This window comes from Buteo buteo, chromosome 4, assembly GCF_964188355.1.
Source record: "Buteo buteo chromosome 4, bButBut1.hap1.1, whole genome shotgun sequence".
Taxonomy (NCBI): domain Eukaryota; kingdom Metazoa; phylum Chordata; class Aves; order Accipitriformes; family Accipitridae; genus Buteo; species Buteo buteo.
The window spans coordinates 13,281,669-13,307,245 of NC_134174.1; the positions used below are offsets into that span (position 1 = coordinate 13,281,669).

The following is a 25,577-nucleotide window of genomic DNA, read 5'->3' on the forward strand; positions in this document are numbered from 1 at the left end:
CCCGCAGAGGAGCTCAAAGAGACAACGGCAGGAGGGGGAACCCAAATAATACCCTGTCAGGGTTCGTCTAGACCCCTCACTGGAGCCATCAGCCCATCGAAGGCCCGTCTCCAGAAGCCCAGTGCAGGACAGAGGGCAGAGCACAAGGGCAGGTGGGAATCCAACTCACGGAAGGAACACCTTGACCAGCGCCCCCGGCTGTCCCAGCAGAGCCGTCAGCCCTATTGTCCCAGTGCGAAACCCTCACCACCAGCCATTGGGAGCCGCTCTCCACATCCCCTTTCGGACCAAAGGGGGTTGCTGCCCAGGGGTGTGGGACCCATTATGGGATGCCGGGGGAAAGGAGCTCAGATTGCACAAGACTTACTATGGGATGTTGAGGGAAGAAACCAAGAGCAGGAGAAAGGAGGGGTTTAAGCAATTCGGGGATGAACAAGTGCGGGGAAATTGAGGGCTAAGAGGATAAAAAGGGCTGGTCAGGCATAAATAGCTGCTGCTCAGTACGCTGCTTGTCCGGCCGTGCCATGCGCCTGATCGGCACAGTCTGTACTACCTTCTTATTAAATTCCTTTAACTCTCTCCTGGGCGAGGGGTGGTCTGTTCCACGTGCACGTGTGCACACACAGGGCTGAGTGCCAGCACCGGGAGTCAAACTTCAGGGCATGAGTCAGGGGCACACGTGTCCGTGGTGCCAGCAACCGGAGCAAGCGCTGGTGTGCGACTGAGCATCTATCTGAGTGCTAGCGAAGATCAAGCCAGACTGACTGGTGAAGGGGCGAAGTGGCCTGGGAGCAAGGGGGTGGGCTCACCGAAAAAAAAAGCTACAGCCTTCAGGAGGCATGAGGGCAATGAAATAAAGACAAAAATAAATTAAGACTAAATAAAGACTTTTCAAAGTCTCGTATCATCTGACCTTCTGTTGCTGTTTTGTTATTTAAAACAAGCAAGAAATATTCAAGGCCTGTACAAATTTTGCTCTCCAGAAATTTCAACATAACCTTTCCTCTAGACGTCAGAACATTTGGAAGATGTCTGAATGCACGGCAATAGGAGATCTCTGAACTAATAACTGCAAAACTTTGATCCATGACAATCCATGCAGTTCTTTTTTTCAAAATCTAATTCTAGACAACAAAATTGAAATCAAGTTTTTAAGCCTTCAGTTTAATCTAGAGGTCATCTTTTAACAGTATTTCCTATCCATGGTCTTTAGCGAGGAGTTACATAGGGTTGATTGTTTTTTGGTTTTGTTTTTTTTAATACTTACACTCTTGTTGCAAGACACAGGATGGCAGTTATTTTTATATTGAGAAATTCAGCTTTTTCTAGCTCAGCTTTCTGGACCTACCTCTGACAAGATCGACATCAATGAGGTCTGGTTTCACATGTCCTGTTTTCTTTGGTTTGTTTCTCAAACCCTACAATAGGCAAATATTATTAAAATACATTCATGCAGATGACAGGCAAAAGAAAAAATAGCAATGTGGTCAGTAATTGTATTTAACCTATACTGCTGTTGAAAATTCAGACAAATATGTCAACTTCATAGATTTCAAGTACTATAAAATAAACATTCCAGGGAACAAGGCACAGTAAATGCCTTTTACACGCTTTACAATCTAAGCAAAACCCAACCAATTACTGACCCATTAGGTAATTTTTCAAACATAGTTAAGCACCAAACACTCATCTCCCATGGCTTGGGATTATGCAGAACAACATATGCACACGCTTGCAAGAATTAGTAATGCACGTATATTAGGTTTTCAGAACTTTTGCAAAAAATTACTGTCCTGAATCTCTTTTCTCCTTAGATGTCTAATTAAACTTCACAAAATGCTTACTTGGCAACTCTTTAATTCCAAACCTAGATAGCAAATCATGTTGTAATGCAAGAGCCACTAATCAGCAAGTTCCACTGTCAGAAATCCAAATGCTAGAAAAGTATTGAATTTTTCTTAATACTGAATATAGATTAGCCTATTAAAAAGAGGAGAAAAAAACCACACACAACAGGAAAGCAACAAGGAAAAAAAGCAAGCTTATTTTGTCTTTTAGAAACAGCATCTTCCTTCACTGAAGAGCCAAACTATCTTGCAAAACTTTCAGGTTTGTTTTAATGCTAAAATGTGATGCTGTACTCTCAAGTCTCAGAGACAGCTGTGAGTTTATTCTGATCCCTTTAGATTAGGCTCTTGGTCACTTCAGCCAATAATGATTCCACAGAGAACAATTAATACAGAGTAAAATATAATATTTCAAAAAACATTTTGGGTACAAATGGAATTATGATGGAAGTGGTTTAATTGTTTTCATTCAAAAAGCAGTTAAATTCATTGGTGAACTGTAGATTTCCACCGTTGTCATATTTCGTACAGGTATAAAAACATTTATTACTTAAATGTAAACATTAAATTCAGATGAAAGCATAAAAACGAAATTATTATCAATGAAAGAAAGATCAGTGGAATCTGGTAGCATAGTCTTCATAAGAACAATATTGAGCAAATTGTTCAAATAGGTAAGGTGCAGCTCCAAATATTTCTCACATCTAAATTCAACTGGATTTATTTTTCATGCTGAAAGAAAAATTAAAAAAAGCAAACTATTCACAATGAACTAGATATATAGTCATCACCTGTTGTGTCTATTAGAAAAATAAGAGCTTGCTTGAAACAAAACAAAATTAATACATAGAACTGAAACACAGATAAGACAAAATGTACTCTGAGGATGACAAATACAGAAAAACAGTTGTATTGTAGACTGAAGACTGCTGTTGTGTAAAATTCTTGCACGTTAAGCTCTTTGCAGCACTTAAAACTGCAGTAATTTTATATGGAATGAGAAAACAAGCCTGTAATTAGAAATGGAAATTATGATAGCTCTAGAACCAGCTACAGATCCTTGTGAAATCTTTCATAAGTGAGCCATTCTATTTCATAGAACGAGCTAAAGCTTAAAAATAAAATGCTGAATGATATAATAATTTTCAAATGTATTACTGCTTATGGGCCACAAGATTTTTCTTGAAAGTCTAAATAAAGATGTATATGCCTCTTAGAAGAAATAACCCCCTGGAAACACATGCACAATCCTAGGAAAAAATTACCACTGTGGCTAAAATTATGTTTTCATTTTAATGAAAGAATTCTGCAAAAAATAAGTCAATAGTATAACTTGATGTACCTTTCATAGGAAAAGAAGCGGTAACACATTCTTTAAAAATGCCATTGGTCAAATCTCAAATGCTTTCAGTGTCCACGGACTACACTGAATTGGTCATTCTACTTTTTGCCACATGTGGTGAAAGAATTCCAGAAGCAATTTCCCCACTCTCTTAAAGCATTACAAATATCTGTGCTATATATATATATATATATATGTAGAAAAACAGCAGTACTTCAAACTAAGGCTAATTTAAAAAAAATATTCATAGCGTTTTCATGGTGTTCAGGCCCATCCAGTTAGTTCATATAATTCCTATTCAGCACCAAACACATTTCAGCTAACTAACAGCAAAAATAAATTTTAAATAAAAATGCTTAAGAACAGTTGCTATTATTGTAAACATTCTTTGGCCATTAATCTTGATAGATTCTATCATAGTTCTAACTACACTATAAATCTATAGTATCAGAAACAGATTTTCTGTTACAAAATAATGATTCTTTAGATTTTAGTAGAGTTCGTTCATAAACAGCACCGTAGTAACTTTGAAATTAAAGCGCTCATGTGCAATACCTGACCTCAGCAGTCTGTTTCAGCGTTACCGTTATTACGCTGAACTCGGTCAACACGCGCTCATACAGGCACCTTCGTTAATTTGTTAGTCACTGGACTCCCGAGCCAAACGAGATGCATTTTGCGTGCGCGCAAGGCATTATCTGCAGTAAATTACGTCCCATTCGACAGCAGTTACAAGAACTTCCGCCGTGACGGCGGCTGGCTTTCACGGTCGTGGAAAGGACCCTGAAAACAAGCGAGGCGCTAGGGTCCCCGTTTGAAATCAGCCGTCCTGGCCGTCGGGAGGATTTCTGGCAGCTCTCCCTCCGCACGCTTGAGACGAACGGCAGCCCCGGAGCCGCTCCTCCCGCGGCAGGCTCCCGCCTGCAGGCACGGCGCCCGCCCCGCCTGCAGCTGGCGCGGCGCCCGGAGCCGTGCCGCCGGCGGGAGCCGTGCCGCCGGCGGGAGCCGCAGGCAGGCTGCGCCAAGACGCGGGCCTCGGGTTGAGAAGCGCTTCGAAAAACACCGTCAGCCCCCACTTTCAAGTTCGTCCGGAGATTTTTTTGGTAGGGGAGCCGGGGAGCCCTGCAGTTCAAAGTCAGCAGCAGCGGTTTCCACCTCACGCACACGCGTCCGCCTAGCACATTCTGCTTCGCTGCTTACGTGCTGGGGAGAGGAAAAAACCACGCAGAGAAACTGAAGCAAGGCACGTTTTGCTAACGTTAAGAATTAGCAATGCCTTGAAACTCATGCAGCAGTAGCGTATTTCTTGTGTGCGGTATTTGAAGAAAAAAGTTAATTGCAAGAAAACGTTAATTAAATTAACGTACGGAGTACGACATAATATACAATCCATAAATCTGTTACGTATAGGATTGATTTCTTTTTCTCCAAAACAATCTAGCAACGTGGCAGACACTGATGGCACTGTTAGTTAAACCAAAATCCAAAGAACGCTGTTAAACTGCTTGTTCAGGGAAACAAAGCCTGAAGTACTTACCAGTCTAATAAACTGTACAAAACAATGACAGCATCATAAAGGAGGAAAAGTAAACTGCAGGTATAAGGTAACTAACTGAAAGTAAAGAGAGCTCAGATAACTGACATTAGAATTCATCACAAAGAAAACTGAAAGACAGAGGTACTAAAACAACTAAGCCCTGGCTTAAGATAACTGAAAAGAAAAAAAACAAAACACCAAACACACTGAGACACAGAAAGATGCAGCACACTAAATGCTGCAGTTATTAATTACATAAAATAGAGCACAGTACAACAGTTACATTTGGTTACACTCCACAAGTCTAGTTTTACTTTACCAGTATTAAATACCACCACATACACTGTAAATTACATCAGTGTAAACAACCACAGACAGCACTGCTGATAACTGGCCAAAAAAAACCCCACCACCAAACCCAAAACCTTTAAATGCTATAATATTGTATTACCTTTATTTCTCTTTGTTCTACTGATTTTTCCCATATTTGTTGATCATAAGCCCCAATCTAAAAAGAACACACACAAAAAAAAAATCTACATTAGGTTTTAAAAGACATTGACCAAACAAAATCAATCAGTCTTCAACAAGACAAGCACAAAGACAGCAAGTTATTTCCTTGGGGAGACTTGTTTACAAAGAAATCTTTATCTCCTTCATTCCATCTTGGCTGGACTGGATCTAGCTGATCTGTAAATGAGTTGCGATGGAGGGGAGAGGTGAGCGAGCAGATAGCCTCAGCCTCATCTCATGACTTCTGCAAGCCAGAGGACCAGGAAGACAATGCTCCCTCCCACCTCAGGTCAGGATTCCAGTCTCCGTACTGACAGAGAGCAGACCTACGGCAGCAACACTGACACAGTCTTGCAGTTAGAGAAAAGACCACGCATATCTAGTTGAACCCATACCTTCAATTACTTTATCGTTTTTTAAATCATCTCCCTCCGTATTTCCCATTCCATTCCACCCACTCCTACAGCTACACTGTCTTTAGCTTTATCTCTTAAGATTGCACAGCAACAAAATATATGGTCAGGCTGGTAATCAACCGGGTTACAGGCCAGGGAAAACTCAAAGCATACCAGGAAAACGCACTTTTCCCACGGAAGCACTGATGAAATAATGTTCCTAGTAGACCCACTCCCAAATTTGTTCACTCTCATTAAGCTGTTAGTCTATTTATGCATGAAACTCTTCTAAAGATCTTAGTTTTGTCTAAATGTGAACAAGTTTTTAGTTAAAAACTTGGAATACAAATAAATTGTCTTCTCCTAGGCTCTAACCTCACTGCAGCATTGTAGAAAACTGTGCATTTATAAGAGCAGAACCATAGAAATACTAAAGGTTGATCCTGCAAACACGGCTTAAAATCCTAGCACTAAGACCAGTTTTGATGAGTTCTGTCATTTTAAATAACCATCAATACGGGTAGCTACAGTTAATATGAGAAATTATTGTGCACTTGTTTACACAAGAAAGCTACTCTATGATTGCCAGATATTTTGAAGAAGGGCAACCTTAAACTTCAGGAAATTCACATGTAAGATAAAGTGACATGAACAAATCAATATATGAAACAATATATCCAAGTTTTGTAAGAAGTTACCAAAGATCATCAGATTGCTTTGAACTCCGCACAAAGAGTGTTTCTAGATAATATTCAATAATGATCTCTTTTACTGTGTCAATTTTACAACCCTTCCATCCCAGCAGTTTTACCTAGACATATACACGCATGTGCACACACATGTGCACACAACACTGCTAGATATCTGGGGTTTGCTTCATGTCACAAACTCTGAGCAGTTAAGTGCAAGATCACTTTTAGGTCATGAGGGAGAGACAGACGCACTTCCTGAGATTCAAAGTCCCTTTGCTGACTGTGCAGAGAGCTGGTACAAGCAGCTTAGTCCAGACACCTGACAGAGGGGCAAGAGGAACCCCCATCATTTGAGCGAACCTACTTAAATTCAATCTTACTGCAAGAGTATGTATGACTTCTCATTCCAGTCTGCAAACTGCAACAGACATAAAAGGACTGAGAACCAGTGCATACAACTTAAACCATAAAACATTGTTCTAATTTGTCTCTTACTATTTCAGTCTTCAGTGTTAAATTAGAAAACATTATTAAAAAAAAGAAGTCATTCTTGGTTAAAGAGAATCTTTTAACCAAGGACCCAACATAAATGCAAAAACATATCCAGGAAGCTAATAGGCAAACATACCCATAAACAAAAAATCTGGAAGCATCTTCTGTACCTCTAAACCTGACCCATCGGGGGGGAGGGGGGGGGGGTGGTGTTTAAAAAATTCTAATTTATAGCAGCAAAGTCCAAAACATATCTAAAATTGGAAGTGAGAACAGTGAACTGAATTACCCTCTCAAATTTAATTATTTCCCATTCACACAAGGTAAGCACCCAAACAATTTCTATAGTTTGTTACCTTTAAACTCTGAAAAAATATATCTACTGGCTTTTTGGTGACAATAATAAATACTTTGCACCTCTCATTTGGAAAAAAAAATGTAGACTGTGGAAAATAATTAGGGAGTCAGGCACTGTACTGGGCAGAATTAAGCACTTGCTACAATTAAAGTAATTAAACCAAAGGAAGTTTAAGAACTAACTCCACCTGGATAACAGCCAGCAATTAAAAGGTCAGTATCTTGAATAACCACTCAACCCAGACATTTATATCTCATTGTTCTGGCTTTTTCTCTAAATACATTTTAAATAAAATTTCAGGCCTTCCTGTTTTTCATGAAATTTACTGAGAAGAGCCCTGAGTGAGGTTTTTGTGCTGCATAATATTGTGTCCTCCCCTCCTCACTTCCAAAGAAGATTTCTTTCTACAAAGACAGAAAAGGGGATGCAAGTCTGTCTCCTCCTTGATTATGCAAGAAACAAATGCGGAAGGAAGCCTTTGTGCCAATAAAGCTGTAAAGCAAACTCTGTATTCCTAATTCCATTCATAGCTGAAACTGGTGTAGAGTTGAAAGAGTCTTTAAAAGAGCGTTCTTCTTTTAGACAAATAACAGACTGTTTGTTAAAGGAATTCTGGGAAACACAGAACCCAGAAGACATCTGAGGCAAGGAAGTTGAACGATTTAAAATTTGACTTAGTTATATTTTCCTATAAACATTTCTTCTCCCTCAAGGCTAGGTAGCAGCTTCTGTCTCCACAAAAAGACAAGAAGTAGGGATTTTGCCATTCATGTTTTTCTTTTAACATTGCCCCATAAAGCAATTCTTCCAGCAGGAGGTAAAATGAGAGACCTGAAACAACTTTAAGGGAGATGGTCTTTTACAACCATTTTATTAGACTACTGCATCTGGCCAATCGCCTCTGATCAACTTCAATTATTAAAATCTGAGCACAGGGCTATTAAGTACAGGTGTGCTATTCCAAACTGAAAAGAGTTAAAGGGATAATTACAGACAGCAAATATCATTACAATCTCTCACAATTTTTTAATTTTTTTTAATCTACCTCATTTCACCTCTCTGTTTTAAGAAAGTTTTACAAGCGCTTTAGGGAGCAGGCATATGCACTCAGCACATGAAATTTAGACCTGATACTCAATTTCCCTTCTCTCCATCTGCATAAGCATCCCTCTATATTTCTCTTGCAAGTGTATCAGAAGGAAACACAGAAAAACAAAGGCGTCGTTATAAAGTAGCATACTGGCACACTTCATTTCCCACATTAAACAAAAATAGGTAGAACTAGTGTTACTGAAACAAGGCAAGTAAAAAACATCAGCATTAATTTTTTTCCTTCTTTACCTTATGTCAGGAAAATACATTTACAGTTTGCGAAACATATCTTGCAGAATTCATTGAAAAGTGTTATAGTTTAGCTTGTCAATGAAAAACATATGATTACCAGATGCTAGACACCTGTATGAATTAAGTTCCTACATAATTCCTAAATGAATTCAAGAATGTAAGTTAATACTAGCAAACCTTCCCAGTTTTAAATTATTGAGAGCACGAGTCAATTCCATCTTCAAAGAGTTTTGATTTACAAGTATTTGCATCTAAATTATGTTTCATGTTAAATCTAAATATTAAGTTGTCAAATGTTTGCATGTAGGCTCTAGCTCTTGGCTATTCATGAGGTTCTTTAAAATTGAACATACCTGCAGGACACTGAAAAGAAGTCTAGCATCTAGCAATACCAAAGAAATTAAGCTCTAAAGGCAAATAAAATGAAGGAATAACTTTCTAGAGATAAGATCATTCATGCTTCCAACTGAAGAATTTAAATATACACAAAAACTTGATCAAAGCAAGCTTTCCCTCAATATGCAACTGTCCCCAGGGCCCATCTGCAGGTGTTCAAGCATCCTGTGCCTGGAAGTGTTAGGCCAACATTAAGTCCCCAATCAACTCAACTACCTACATACTCTACCTGGAGTCTCATTCATTACAGCTGCAAGTTCTGCAGTATCCTTCAAAGAGAGTTTTAAGTACAAAATACAAGGGTCCAAATATTGTCCATTTTTTAAGTATACAAGAATAAGTAATACTTTTAAAATCTGTTCAAGACTTAGTGCGAGACTGTTTGTATAATAGCTTGTTACTGATATTTTCAACCTACCAGGCCAGTCTACAACCGGCAATAGACCTTTCTTTTTTTGCAAACTATACAACACAACATCCCAATTCTAATCTGATTTATCACAGAAATTTATTATAATTTATAAAATAGCTAATCTAAGAGGATCTGAAATTTGTATTCTATAGCATTTATTTATTTATTAAGATTTGGCAGAAAATAAATTAACAAAATAAATCTCTCTTGATCTTTTTAAAATTATTTGTTAATCCAAGTTAGATAAGGAGCCTATCTTATAATTTTTAAATGCAACTTTCATCACCAAGCATCAACAGCAACACAACCCTGTTGTAGGAAACTTGTCAGTAATATCTTATAAATATAAAAAATTGTGGTATAACCTACCTGTAGCAGAACTAGCAGATGTTATTTTATACACATTTAGTTTAAATTATGCATCCCAGGCTTCCTCGATGCCAAGATTCTATCCAGTCTACCCAAACCAGTTACCTCTAAAATGTTTGGTTCTCAAGGCACCGTGCCTCAAAAAACACTAAGTAAAGAAGATGAAAGGAATTCTGTTCCTTTATGTATTCGCAGAATTAACAACTATTCTGCAAGCAGCTATTAACATTTTCAGCATATCAGGGATTACATGCAAAGATTGAAAACTCTGCCAGTTGTCTTTCACAATGGAAAAGTGGGGGTTTAGCATCCTAAATTAACTAAGTGTAATAAACTTCAAACAGGCTTTCTAGAAAAAAAGAAGTTTCCTCACGCGTAATTAATTCTAAAAAAAAAATTAACTTGTATGTGACTTAGCATGGGATATTAAGCTATACAATTACACGTTTGACAAAACTAAACTCACCTGACAAAGCTAGCTCTTTACTGGAAAATTAAATAAGTTTAAGATCCTTTTTAAGTGCAGACTCCTTAAAATGTTTTCTGGTTTTGAGAGATATGTGCACCTCTTGAAATTACCTAAAATAATTGTACTTATTCCTTCCCAATCAAATACCTCAGAAAGCATTTGATCACATTTCTTTATATATCTAAAATTTGTTTGGCACCTGTACAGTTTGGTTTTATAACATTAAGAGCAATTAGCCTAAGTAAAAACTAAGCTATTGAAAACACAGCTAAATTTTACTTCAGATAAAGCCCAGTGCAAAGGGTTTCTGCACTGTGTAATATTTCTTCCCAGTGTCTTTCATATAACAAGGCAAATGTGCATCAAGATTGAATTTGAGCTTTGTGAATGACACTGATATTCACTTTAAGCTAATGTAGTGATGGTATCAACCTGTAGCCCAATACTCACAAGGCCTTCTGATTCTAATGGAATCGATCAATATTTCAGGAGACATTTATAATTTATGACCAAGCAGACTAGCAAAGATTATAATCCTAAGAATACATAGTATTTCCTGCTGGATCTTAAAACTTTAATGTTTATCAATAATGAAACCTGCATGCTAAGCTTTGCTCTTTAAAACCTCTAAACACTTCTACAAGCAACATCACAATAGTATTACAAATCCAAACGATACAAGATACAGAGCTTGGTAAATAAAAAACAAAGTTGGTTCCTTGGACTGTCTACCAAGGAAATTAAGAGTTTAACACCTTATTAAAATATTGAGTGCTAAAATATTAGCTAATACACTTTATTAACTTTTACAGTCCAACATTCTTCAAAAAATTTATTTTATTTATTAATTTTAAGATATCAATATATAATTTCTATACATGTAATATTAATTTAAAAATATCCTTTAAAGTGCTTCATATTTAGTTTAAGTATTAGTTTCAGATATTAGAAAAATCATTTCTCATTTTCTCAAAACTCAGAACAATATTATTACAAGTTATTTTAAAACTCATTTTATTTCTTACATGAACTTATCCCCATTGCAGCAAAGGCAATAATCTAGTAGCTCAGCAGTATAATTATCTCTGTTGTAGTAGATTTCTATTGTCAGGATTATTTTTTTCAGGATGGTTTTCATTTTCAAGGGTGGCAGAGTTTTTTCAATTTTGTTTATGGTGGGTATGTGGACCAAACAAGCTAAGCTAAGACAAACTTGGCTAATAAACCACAGATAGAAATCACTATATAATAGCTGTACACTATCTGCTAATAGCGAAGAGTTTAGTAACTTTTAGTCAAATGGAGAAGGACAATGAAAGGCTTAAAGCTGTGTATCCTGAAGTGCAGAACTTTGGATTTATGACTGCTGAATTGTTACCTCTGATTACTAAAAGATTCTGGGACTCCCCTCCCTTCTCCCTGTTTGGCACCAGAGGGACTGCTGAAACCAACTATTCAGAGTAAAATGAAGCAGTTCGAAACTTTAAGAGTTATTTATTATTAACTGTTTGAATTGCCAACTAACGACCTGCTTAAATTCTGGCAATAACTGCAACAGCACTGGACTTGCAGCCATTTTGCTGAACAATAATTTCACCAAAGCATACTTCAAAGATACCATCCCTTTCAGAGTACAGTAATAGATAATTAAATATTTATCAACTATGTATTAATAGTTTTCCTGTATCATTCTTTACAGATTAATTCTTCATAACATCAGTAAGCCCTACTTATTGCCCTGCATAATAGTTTACAGATTTTAGCATATCTACTAAAAACATGAAACATCTTTTTTCATCACACAATTAAACATAAAGGAAAATTAAATACGTAAGAATAGTTAGAAACAATTTGCAGGTTAAACTAAATGAGAGTACAGGAATAACTAACACCTACTCTAAGCCATTTCCTAGTGATGTGAACTAGACACCAGGGGTAACTTCAGGTACCATTTCTTTGGCTTAAGTGGACTATAGAGCAAAACCTAAAAAGCAGCACAAACTGAATGAGATTCCATCTCTGTCATTAATTGCAATTAAGCACAATCCCTTATAATAACATTGACTCATCTTCAAATTTCAAACTAAAGTCATCACAGAATCGCACAGGTTGGAACGTCTGGGGGTCGTCTAACCCAATCTCCTGTGCAAAGCAGGTCCAGTTACAGCAGGCTGCCCAAGGACTTATCCAGTAGAGATCCAAATATCTCTGAAGACTGAACATTTCACAGCCTCTCTGGAATCCTGTCTCAACAGTTGGCAAACATCACGTTAAACATTTTTATCCTTATATCTAATCAGAATTTCCCACATTTCAACTTACGATTATTGCCTCTCATGCATTCCTGAGAAGAACCTGGCTCCATCCTCTCTCTCCATGGCCTCCAAAGCACTAGTTGTGAAAACAGTAAGCTCTCCCCTTTGCCCTCTCTTAAGACTAAGCAAACCAAGATCTCTCAGACTCTTTGTATGTCACATGCTTCAGCCCCATAACAATCTTGGTGGACCTCCACTGGGCTTGCCAAAGAATGCCAATGCCTTTCTTGTACCAGACAGCCCAAAGCTGGACACAGCACCCTAGATGCTGTCTCACGTGAGCTGAACAGACAGAGGGGAATAATCCCTTCCCTTGACCCACTGACTACAAAACTGTTAACACAGCTCACTTACTCTCCAAGTGTTAAGGATTTAAGACCTCTGCAACACTTTTTTTTTTTTTAATGATTATGTATTTGCACAAAATAAAGGAGCCTCAAGATGTAACTGGGAAAAGAAAGCCACTCTGACAGCTTCATTATTCAGTGTAATTCCCTGAAGACCACTGAAAATCCAGCAATTTTACCAGCATGGCAACTAGGATTTTAAAACAGCATTGCCCTTAGGCCCCTGATCATTTTCACTTCCCATGGCATACTTTCCTTCTGCCAGCACATTCATCTGGGTGACTGAAAGATCAATCAGATCACTCAGGAAGAGAAAAGAAAATGGTAGGTTATAGTTTCACAAGGCATAATGAAATGACTCAGGAATCAGAGAATCCCTCTGAAGACAGAGGGATTTCAGCTCTTTGCTCTCCTCTCACCCCCCACTAGGTTCATCTCCTTATAGATTCACAGTTTTAGTTTTAACTGCATTAGTCCCCTGACCAAATTCACCAGATAAGTACATGAAAGTCTGTGGGAAGGCAAAGCACGCATGGGAGCCCACACACAGGCAAAATGCAAGCCTGCTTCATTCAGCCCCAGCACCAGTTTTTGAGTGATCTTTTGCACAAGGTTCAGAAACTTGAATTTTGCCTCACCAAAACAAGGTGCTGAGGGCAATCCCCACTATTTGGTCAGATGACAACTTGAGTACCGAATGCCAGCACTATGTAGAAGGAAACTCTTCTAAATATACTCCCCCCTCATGCTTTCACAAATAGACAGCTCCAATACTTGTCAAGTTTTGGCACTTGAAGGCAGGCCTTTTTGAATGGATGTAGTTTCGGCACCCAAAGTTGTAGGTAATACGGCCATACAGCCCAACCCTTTGACAAAAACTGGCTTTGGTGCCAGGGTCACCAATGCATCATGTGAATTCTGTGCCAAGAAGGAAATCAGGTGGTTTCAGGGAATGACATAATTTTTATTTCCTCCTTTATTAACTTGGCAAGTATAATCTTGGACTAATGAACTGTAAGACACTGAATATTATGGATCTTAAAGCAATGCAATTAGAACTCTAATTTTGCCCTTTAAAGCCATGAGAGAGAAAACATCTCATTTGTTTTATTGTGCCCTTTAACAGCCATACCCAAGGGACAGCTGAAACAGCAGAAAGCTGCATTGGCGAAGTTAACTGATAAGCAATCAGGTGCAGGATTCGGGTTCAATTCATTAAGTTCCATTCTGCCTTCCCCTATAACCATCCCCAAGAGAAGGAACAACATTATTCTCTCCTCCAATATTATCAACGAATTTGTGTGAAGTTCCTCATTTTGGCAGCAAGGCTTCTGTGAGGATTGAAATTCAGAAAGTTATTAAGGTAAATCTACATATAGTCTCCAAACTGGAAACCAGACCAAAAATTGCACATCTATTATAATACTTTCAAGTTTTACAGATAATAAGAAATTAATGCAAAAAGCTTAAGTTACAAGCAATATTTTAGATTACCAATTTTATTACTTTTAACATCAGTTACTGTTACTAAGGCAATACTTCAAGTATGCATAAAGTATCAGTATCAGAAAGGTACATCATCAGATACTGAAATTTTTTAAAAATAATTGTGGGGGTGTCAGATTTTTTCAGATGAAACTTTATGATGGTTTTCTCCATAAAAGTCATCAATTACAAATCTGAAGCAAGTTCAGTATTCTGGTAAATACACATAATCCTAAGGATATTAACTAACAAAGCACATATATGTGAATATTAGCTTGGTAGCTGTCTGGGACCAAAGTAATGAACCATTCCAGAGAGCAATGCAGACACCCCTGCCACACCCTTTTATTGCAAGAACCAGTGCAGCAGAAAGTGTTGACAACAAGCTAGACAAACCCTGTATGACAAACAAATATCTCAGCATTGCACTCCCCAGTGCATCCAGGAGCACAGCAGCAGTTTAATTTATTTTGCTTTCTACAGAACCAACCTATACCTAGCAGGATTTATGTGTTCAGATTTCATGCCTTGCAAAAGTATTCATACCATACCAGCTGGGAAACAACAAGCTATCACTGGGAATAGTAAAGCTATGTCCATGCAATCTTATATCTCAAACAACAAGCTGGTATAATACACTATCCGAAATCTTACAATCCAACTTAAAATAACTAAGAATTGATTTTTACAAGACAGTAATCAAGACCTCCAATGCACTAAAAGCAGAGTAAATCTATTGCAACAACAAAATACAAGTTTACATAATAAAAGGTCTGACCTTTTAAACAATTAAGCACATTACTAAATCATCCTCCTGTGAGGAGCTCAATTTCAGACAATAGTATGAGTCATATGAGTAAACTTGGTGTTGGGAAAACTTGCCTGAAGTAGGGTTGGAAAAGCTTAATTGCTTAACTCTTTCCATTAAAGAAATACAAAAATGCCTTACTTTTGAGAAACCAACAGACCTTTGAAACTCAGTAGAGAGAGACATAAAATACACCCATCAAAAAGTACATCCAAAAATACATTAAAATTGAAAACAGAAGAAACACAAGGAGCAAGTTATCTGTTCAATATTTCCTGCCTATATATTTTTCTTCTTTATGTATGACTAGAAATATCGTAAGTTCTTCATGTTCTTTTTTAGGGCATTTATACACCAATTCATTAATCTGCAAATACCTCTCCAAAATAACACTTTATTTTCCTCATTTTATCATATAGGCAAGTCATATCAGTTTGATCAATACTGACTGCAACCCTGGTTCTCTCTTGCCCCAGAAACAATGTTTCACTGCCAGAATGTGCTAAGTTTTGATCCCTCCCCACTTTCAATTCCAGTTACTGTTGTGAGGAATCAGTGGATCTAAAAAGCAAGGTAAGTGGGACAACTTTGATAACTCTGAAATAAAATTTTAAAACTGAAAGCAACCACCAGTTCACAGCATTCAGTATTTTGCCATCATAAGCAATCACATAATAGAAATGTATCAGCAAGGACAAAAAAATGTCCGGTACCCACTAACCACTAGCATAGCTCTTCCTGTTCTCCAATTTGAAATCTTTGGTGCAAACAACAAATCCTTGGGGGGGGGGGGGGGGGGGGGCGGAATACTGTGCCATGTAAGAGATTTAAATAAATAAATAAAATCAAGGACATGGGTGAAAGAGCCTAGATGTTCCCAGGAAAGGATCACAAACTGCACTACAAAGTTAAAAAACCCCTTGGGGTCATCAGCCTGATCCATCCAGGAGAACCTTCAATAAATGGGACCTAAGAAATAACAATCTAATTAGCATGAACATTTGCATGAGATGCAACATTTCTTCAGTGCAGCCATTTGTCCCAAAATAAGACTGCACTTCCTCATACTGAAAGAAGCAAAGCCTGCTTGTTTGGAAGACCCCAGTCCACATGTGGATTGCAATTAAATTTTGTTCACACCATGGAAAACACTGACATCTGGTTTATGCAAGATCTTATCCCTCCTGAAGATAGTCCAGTCTTTCATGAAGCAACAGGAATCACCTCATCACAACTCCTTGCCATAAAGGCAGCATGCAATTCCTGGCCGAGAAGACCTCTGTAAAAGCCTACAGACACTCATAGCAGAAATATTGTTGTTGCTATGAATGAAACAAATGGAAACGTGTGTGAAATCACTGGAAAAAAAATGACAGAACAAGGGTTAAAAGAATGACTTCTACTGATAATGAGTAATCCTGTTAGGAGCAGTGTCCTGGGAAAAGTGAAACTGAGGAATAGGTTGTTTATATCAAGACCAGAAGGCCTGCCTTCTGTAAGATCACAGCACAGCGACTCATCAGCAGAAGATCCCACCTTCCTAACATCAGGAGGATGGAAAGTTGGAGCATATCACATATGGGATTCCTTTTCCTGTATGACCGACAGGAAAACAGACATGTATTTTAAAAAAAGAAAAAAAAAAAAAAAACAAAGAAAAACAGATAACAAGCATGAACTTCATTTAAGATTTATGGAGACTTCAGACTCTTTCTTCCGTCAAAGGACCATTTATATATAAAGCTGAATACCATAGAAGATCTGTCCAAAGACTAGTTCATCATCACCAGTGAAACAACCTCAGAGACATGATGAGGATCAGATAGCCAGCATCTCTTGCATTGCACAAAAGAGGTCCTGGCCAGACCAAATACGTGCACAATCTGGTCCTTGTAAGTATTATCATTATGACAGTGTGACAATGAAATTTATGAGAATGAATGGAAGCTGGTAAAATCAGCACCACTTTCCCCTTCCATAAGCTCCTGCACTGAATTTTGTTACACTGAATCTATAATAAGTCATCCTCCAAATCTTTAAAAAATAGGATTGGACCTGCAATCAAGGAACAGTTCAAAACCACAGTGTAACACCACCGATACTTTTACAAAAATACTTTACAAAAACAAAAAATCCTCATTAAATTCTGAGTTATTTTCCATTTTTTAATATGTAATTGAATGTTTGGTATAAAGTCAGCAAAATGCATTTTTCTGCTTTTCCAACTGTACCTTTAATTCACAGTTGTAAAGATCTCAGCAAAGCATACCAGTATTGTCTTATTTCTAGAAATTAACTGTTGCTTAGCTAGAAGTTAACCAGAATTTCTGTTTTGAAGACTGTTGCCATAATTTTAAGGACAAGATGCATCCTCTTGAAAAACTAGCCATAGGCCACGGAAAACAGTAACTCATAGAAACTTACTAAATCATGGAGAGCCAAGGGGGGGGAGAATTACCACACCTTATTTATATCTTGGTAAAGCAGCACATCTCAAAATTTAGCAAATTTTTCAGCTTTTTAAAAGAAATTTAACTGAATAAGCCAACTGGCATACTAATGGCAAGAGGATAGCATGATTTGAAATTGTCAAAAAATTAGAGAGAGACATCAACATTTCTATGTGCAAACATGAATCAAAAGATACAGTATCAGGTGATACTGTAACTATGTATCTCCAAATGAGACCTTTTCCCTCTCACACACACACCCCCACCCCCCGCTTTTTTTTTCTAATTAACTCCTAAGAAACCCTAGCCTATCTCTTTTGGGTATGGATTACACAGTTCCTTGTACTGGCATAAAATACATTTCGGTTCTTACTTTCTACTTAAATACAAGGATTCATTTATGTGCTAAAGAAACAACATTCTCCTATACATTAATTAACATTCTACTGAGAACAAAAATTTTCTTTCCTTTTTTTCCATAGCACAAGTAGTGAAGGGAGTGAGGAGTTTTCAACATACACCAAAAGCTATTCCAATTCGTTAGAGTAACTAAATACTTATTTACTTTTGGAAGGTAAGTTTCAAGCTACTCACTCTCATTCAATGGTAACCAATAACGCAGTATTTTATATTTATTGTACTTTACACGTAAAACAGAATTAGCCAACTTTTTTTTTTTTTAAGCCACTGTAAAAACAAATAGAAAGCTTACCTTCTTCTGGTACCAAACTATAGCATCAGTTACTTTGGACGCCATTTATTCCACTGAATTCACACAGTCATTTTAGGCTGTTAACAGAAAAAGACAGAGCTTTACTTCCACCTTCCCTACAAAGGCCAACACAGGGAATGTAGAAACACTCCCATTACCTGCAAAGCACTGAACAGCTATATTTACTTTATACCTTGCCTCATTACTTGCCTCATTACTCATTACATTATACCTTGCCCATTACAGTAAGAGTTTGGGTTTTCCCCTCTAAGTAAACAAAAAACTACAAATCTGCTGCTACAGGACATCAGAAGCCTCAGTTTTGTCCATCGTTCCCAGTGAAACACAGGTGGCACAGAGATGATCTGTTATTGTCTTACGAGAACCTTACAGGAGTTATACTACATGCAGCTTTCTTTTTTTTCTCTGATAAATTAAGGAACTTATAGTTATTAACACAGCACAGTATTCTGAAGTCCAGAAATAACTTTGTTATAAAATGCAAGAAAATTTCATACAGACTATTAGATATTTTTGGAGGAAAAAGAAAACCCCAACAACAGTGCTAGAACTCCACTAATTATAAAATGAATACACCATGAAAACAGCAGACAAAAACTAAGTGAAATGGAGAAAAACAAGGAAGAGTGGTATGTCTGTTTTAATGGTAGCAAGTAGTAGTATTAGTTAATCTTTGATGTCACTGTCATTAGTTTCAATGTGGAGAAAAAAAAATCAAACAAAAATTTCAGCCTACATAAAACATTCCTACCTTGAAAATTAATTTTAAAAGTTTTCTTTCATGTAATCAGTCAGCCAGAGTGAGTTCAGGAAAAAAAAGTAAGAACAAACAAACATAAAAAGCCTTCAGATTTAGAATTATTGTTTTTCTACAAAATTGCATATATTCTCTCATTCTGGCCATTCTGTAAAATCAAAGGAAAGTTTAGGTGAGAATTACAGAATCCCTTCCAGATATTTTATTATAATATGCAAGTTCTTTCAGATATGAATGTATTATCATTAAACCCAAACTCAAATATTTCACAAATAGATTACTTCAGATATTAGCAGATGAATAACAATTAAATGAGCTTAGTACTGTCCTGGTTTCAGCTGGATAGAGTTAATTGTCTTCCTAGTAGCTGGTACAGTGCTATGCTTTTGAGCTAGGTATGAGAAGAATGTTGATAACACTGATGTTGTCAGTTGTTGCTAAGTAGTGTTTAGTCTAAAGTCAAGGATTTTCCAGCTTCTCATGCCCAGCCAGCGAGAAGGCTGGAGGGGCACAAGAAGTTGGGAGGGGACACAGCCAGGGCACCTGACCCAAAGTGGCCAAAGGGGTATTCCATACCATGGGATGTCACATCTAGTATAGGAACTGGGGGGTGGGGGGATCACCGCTCGGGGACTAACTGGGCATCGATTGGCGGCTGGTGAGCAATTGCACTGCACATCACTTGTATATTCCAACCCTTTTATTACTGCTGTCATTTTATTAGTATTATCATTATTAGTTTCTTCTTTTCTGTTCTATTAAACCATTCTTATCTCAACCCACAAGTTTTACTTCTTTTCCCGATTTTCTCCCCCATCCCACTGTGTGGTGCTTAGTTGCTGGCTGGGGTTAAACCACGACAAGTACCTAGATTTCAAACTGTTAATTAAGGCAGGAAGCTGCCAGTGGAAGAAAAGAAGGAAGAAAGAATTTTAAAAACTGTTAAAATATTTGAAAAAAAAAAATCTGAATACTCTTATGCAAACAAATATGCCATACTCAAGCCCAGTTAAAAAAAAGGTCAATGGGGTACACTATACTACACATGACCTTTTAACAATAGCTGGTAAAAACTTAAGTTTTCAGCTCCACCTAACATTCAGCATCCTTCCTATGTTTACAAAAAGTTTACAAATGTTATTTTTATATAACTGTACCAAGTACTTAACATGCAAGGGAATTCCTATTTTATTTTGTAAAGCTATAAATTCCTAACAAATTATGCAAAAGGCTTTGAAAAAGTTAGTATAAGTAACTTCAAAACAATAAACAAGTTTTCCAAACATACTATCTGAACGATACCAGGATCAAGCATAATTGGTAAAAATAAACACAAGAAGATCTCTTAAAAAAACTTCACAAACACAGTTTCACAGAATCACAGAACGGCTGAGGTTGGAAGTGACCTGGTCATCACCCTGCTCAAGCAGGGCCATCTAGAACCAGTTGCCCAGGACCGTATCCAGATGACTTTTCAATATCTCCAAGGATGGAGACTCCACAACCTCTTTGGGCAACCTGTGCCAGCGCTCAGTCACCCTCACAGTGAAGAAGTGTTTCCTGATGTTCAGAGGGAGCCTCCTGTGTTTCGGTTTGTGCCCATTGCCTCTGGTCCTGTCACTGGGCACCACTGGAAAGAGCCTGGCTCTGTCCTCTCTGCTCCCTCCCTTCAGGTATTTATAGACACTGATGAGATCCCCCCCGAGCCTTCTCCTCTCCGGGCTGAACAGTCCCAGCTCTCAGCCTTTCCTCACAGGAGAGATGCTCCAGTCCCTTCATTATCTGTATGGCCCTTCGTTGGGCTCTCTCCAGTACGTCCGTTGTCTCTCTTGTACCAGGGAGCCCAGAACTGGACCCAGCATCCCAGGCATGGCCTCACCAGTGGTGAGGAGGAGGAGTGGTAGTTTAGCCCCCAAACACCAAACTATGCATCGAGCATTCTTCCAAGATCGATCTCTATCAGCAAAAAAACGTGATTTAGGGGTATATTTCTGATAAAAATATCACACTTATCATACATTGTCAATATCAACAACAATATTGCACCTTATATTTCTTCATTAAAAGGAAACAAGAATTATTAATCCATAGGCAGTTTTTATAGTGAAAGATTAAAGGTGATCTTCGTTTTTTGTTTATAGCATTTGCACAGTTAAGAAGGACAAAGAAAAATACAATGTCCAACAGGTGGGATAGAAACTGAAACTGTGCAATAGCTTAAAACAAAAGTGTCTTTATGAAATACCTAAGCATTAGAATAACTCATGACACTTTATTATACATTGTTCATCACCAGAAATTTCAGGTGGTTTGTTTTTTTTTTTTAAAAAAAAAAGATATTAGATTACCTGGTCATAACAGCTGTTTGTATGAAAATCACAAATACTCCCTATACAAAAGCCCTACAACACTGCCATCTTCCAAGACATTTCTCAGAAAGAAAAGATGACCTCTAAAAGACTCAGTTACGCACTGACACCTGTTTATTCAGTCTTCCCTGACTTGTGTATGGATGTACTCATATTTTACACAGTGCATTACTTTAAAGACACTGTATTTAGTAAGTTTGGATATGTATCATATACACCATAGTACAAACCTTCAACAAATTGATTTTATACCAGCTCCTGAGGATTTCTAAGAAACATAATGCCATACATTTTCATGTTTCACAAAGCTTTTTCAAAAAAAGACAAATCAAATACTTAAAAGGAACTATATTTAAAATTTCTAACAGTGTAACTCCAATATCCTTTATACAATCTCAGATAAAATTACAACACAATAGAAAGAAATGTCTCAGAGAGAGCTTAGTCATTACCAAATTTCAGAAATACCAGGACACTGACTTTTGTGCAACTGAGCAAACGAGCACTGCAATTTTTCCACTGTTGATAATATCGTGTAAGTCACATCAAGTCAGTTAAAGCTGGCAGCCACGACTGTGTCAACATCTGTAATTGTTTCTGACCTATTTGCTTCTGATAATAGCAGCGGTTTTTCTAACAGCAACTACCAGTTATTAAGAATTCATTGGCACAATAAATGTAAAAATATTTCTATCACATAAAGCATGGAGCCCAACAGAGACTTTGATATAACTTGGCATATTACATAGACTGGTTACCCTTCTTTCTCACCCATACAAAGCTTAAAATAGGATTTCCTTTCTTGTTTGAAAACCTGTTTAAGTAAATTTAAATTTAAAATCACTCGCTACGCTCAAAGAGACTTAAAACCTTTAGCGATATATAGCCTCCACACATAATATGGCCTACATTGTACAGTCACAGTGAAAGCAGCTCCACTGCTCATGGAGCTGCCAGTGTAGGAGGGATGCCATACAGATTTTGGTCACACTTGCACTCCTCCTTCCCCTCCTTTGTGAGCCCATCTTGGAGGATCTTTAACTCCTCCTCATTTACCTTAAACCAACATCCCCTCTCACATGCAATATAACCCTGCTTCCTACCACCATAATTTCAGGATGAGAAAAAGGTTGGATTACAGGATGAGAAACTCATTATTGGCAGTAAAGCACTAACTGTTGAACCCACACAGAAATCTCTCCCTCAACACCTATGTTAACTTGACCTGTCTCTCTCTCCAAGATCAATGATTTTTCAGGAAACCAATGCTAACTTATGAATCCAAGACTTCCAACTGTGTCAACTATGGCTAAAATTGGACAAGCCATTTTAAAGGCAGCAATCTTTTTTTGCAATAGTTCTCCAACTCACTCAAAACCACTTTGGCTTGAGAAACAATTATATCACAAAGCTAAAAACCAAATATAATTAAGTAGTTTTATTATTAATTTATTTAATTTCTATCAACAAACCTGTTAGGTTACCCATGGGGTTTGTATTTTTAAGAAACTCTCTACATTAAATCCTCTGTAGTCTATTTTGGTGGTGTTTAAAGCACATTTGCATACACATTTGCATATACAAATGCAAAGATGATGCTTACAAAAGTAAATATAACAAAATCATGGGATGGATGTCTCAAAAGACTTTAACAGCGTTTGGTATGCCAAGTAAAAATACTTCCACAAGGAAATATCACCTTCTTTCTTCAAAAGAGATACAACAATTTCTGAGACAGCACTGAAATGAAAGGTGAAAAGGTTCGTTTAATTATTTCTGGACAGCGCTTCCGCACGCAGGGGCTGGGATTTGTCTGTGGTTTGGGGGTTGGGTTTTTTTGAGACAGTATACTGAGTTTGATACACTTGGCCTGAACCTAACTTATCTGGATGAGAATTGGATAGTAACAATTCCAGGCACTTAAGCTGCAGCCCCAGCTCTGACTCTGCATCTGCCCACAGCTCACTGAACACCTGGACAGAAGACTAAGTATTGCAACAATTTGAGAACTCTGCATATTCATTACAAGTTAATATGTTATTCAGCTGACAATTTGTATTGATATTGATCCTGAAGTCAGACTGTACAAGCTGGGCTCTAAGGCACATCAGTAGTACCAAATGGGTCAAGTGAACAAACAAAAACAGCTGATACACATCCACAAGTACAACAGAGCACTGCCTATTCTTCTGCCTTGTTCTCCCCCTATCTTCTCCAGATCTAGCCATTTGTTTCATGTTCTGTGTTGAGTACCTGCATCTGGGACAGGGACCAGCTTTTGCACTCAGTTGTACAATGTCCTATGCAGAGTAACTACAGCAAAATTAACTCGTTGGACATTTAAGAGTAACACAAAAAATACTCCCAACTTCAGAGATTAGACAGAACATCCAAATATAAAAGCTTGATCACAACATCTCTGTGACATTCATCAGAGCCATTCATTGCATTTCCATCAAACCCACAGTTAATACTACTACTAACATGCAACATTTTTTGATCCAAACTTTGCTACTTCCTTAAAATTAAAAATAGATGACTATCTGGTTTTGGTGATCCCTATTCAGATGTGGAGTTTCGTAGCTATTGCTTTTCCACTACACCTTGCAATCAAATGAGCAGTTTTTGAAAAGCCACAGAAATAGGTATTTAGATGTCTTCAGGTAGTTAAATGTTCATTCAAGCAGTGCAGTGCTTATTGTGTAACACAAGATTAGATACTACACTACAGATTTAAATAAATTCAAAGTAAGTATATTTAAAAAAAATTTTACTCATATCCACAGGGTTTTGGCAAACCAAGTCAAACATAAACGCATACATTTCTAAACAACAGTCTACAGGAAATAAAATCTATTCTGAACTCTGACAGAAGTTCAGGATAAAACTGTGCTCCTCATAGTGACAAAGGCAGCAAAATTACAACTTTTGGAAGAATATTCAAGTCTAAGCAGTGTCAACTAGTGAAAGGACATAATTAAAAATACAACACAAGCAAGGAAGCATAGGCAAATAGTTGCTTCCCTTGCCTGTAAACACTGTGAATCACTAAGTATTTCAAGGAACCTGTTTCCTTTATAACAATCGTAACCCGAATGGCCAGGACACCAACCAGCTGTTGAGTCAAGACTTGAACGTCCTTCTCAACTTATTATGATTATGGAATGATGAAGTTGGCATGTTCACTAGACACCATTAGGAGTAAAATTGCAGAGCTGTGGCATTTGTCTCAAATATGTTTTTTAAAATACGATCAATTTTTATTACCTTCAGAAGAACAACTTCTTTCAGCAGCAAATTAAAGGCATTTTTAAAAAAGTTACTGCATAAAGCCATGAGAATAGTAGAACTTGATTTCAACTGCTTTCCACAATAGAACTCTTTTACCATTATGTTAGATCCTCCATATTACAGTTTCAGAGTCACAGGCATAACTTCACTAAGATTTCCTGGTATAAGAGATAATGAATCAGAATAGTAAAGCCTACAGTTTAAACTACTGATTTTGTAGCAACACTTGTATCACACAAACTCACTCAAAAGTAAAATATTATACCTGCTGATGCACAGCTAGAAAATAACTTCAACGAGGAAAAAAAAATTTTTCAGGTTCAACAGTAAAATAGAAGTTAACTTTATCATCAAATGGCTGACATTATTTGGTACTTTAAGTTAATTTAAAATGAGCCAAATAAACAGCTTAGTCAAGCATCTACTGTTGATCGAAAAGCTGCTTCTGCCATGATGAAACAAGCCAACACAGGTATCAATGTAATGCAGATACACCACTAAAACTCACCAGGAATCATCCTTGCTACACTCAAGTGAATGGGAGTTCTGCTACTGCCACCAAGAACAGGATTAAACCCTTGAAGCAGTGTTTCAAAAGACACATTCTTTTCATGTACCTTACAAATAAACCATTAAACCTACCCTTCCTTTTCTAAAGGAACATCAGATACTATATAATGCACTCAGTGTTTTAAGTACTTTATCTATGCATCGCTTTTCTCAAAACAGTATTTCTGAATTGCAAATTGTATACAAGCAAATGAGAAACTTGTCACTCCCAGGTTCACACCTTTCAGTGGAAGTTTTATCACATTCCTTTCAGCTAGCCTTAAAAAGGAAGGAAAAAAAAAAATTA

General features: G+C 37.4%; 1 protein-coding gene across 8 annotated transcripts in view; it reads right to left on the reverse strand.

Annotated features, from left to right (window-relative positions):
* PHTF2 (putative homeodomain transcription factor 2) overlaps positions 1-25,577 on the reverse strand; it is a 70,730-nt gene that overhangs the window by 36,154 nt on the left and 8,999 nt on the right. For 3 of the 8 annotated variants that reach the window (XM_075024754.1, XM_075024755.1, XM_075024760.1), the window contains exons 2-4: positions 18,284-18,360; positions 5,178-5,234; positions 1,349-1,418 (exon numbers count right to left, since the gene is read on the reverse strand). In XM_075024754.1, coding sequence (XP_074880855.1) covers positions 1,349-1,418; positions 5,178-5,234; positions 18,284-18,328 — 172 coding nt within the window. In that variant the 5' untranslated portion in view covers positions 18,329-18,360. Of the gene's footprint in view, positions 1-1,348; positions 1,419-4,726; positions 4,802-5,177; positions 5,235-18,283; positions 18,361-25,577 lie in introns of those variants that run through there. The other 5 variants (XM_075024756.1, XM_075024753.1, XM_075024758.1 and 2 more) reach the window with 3 other exon arrangements.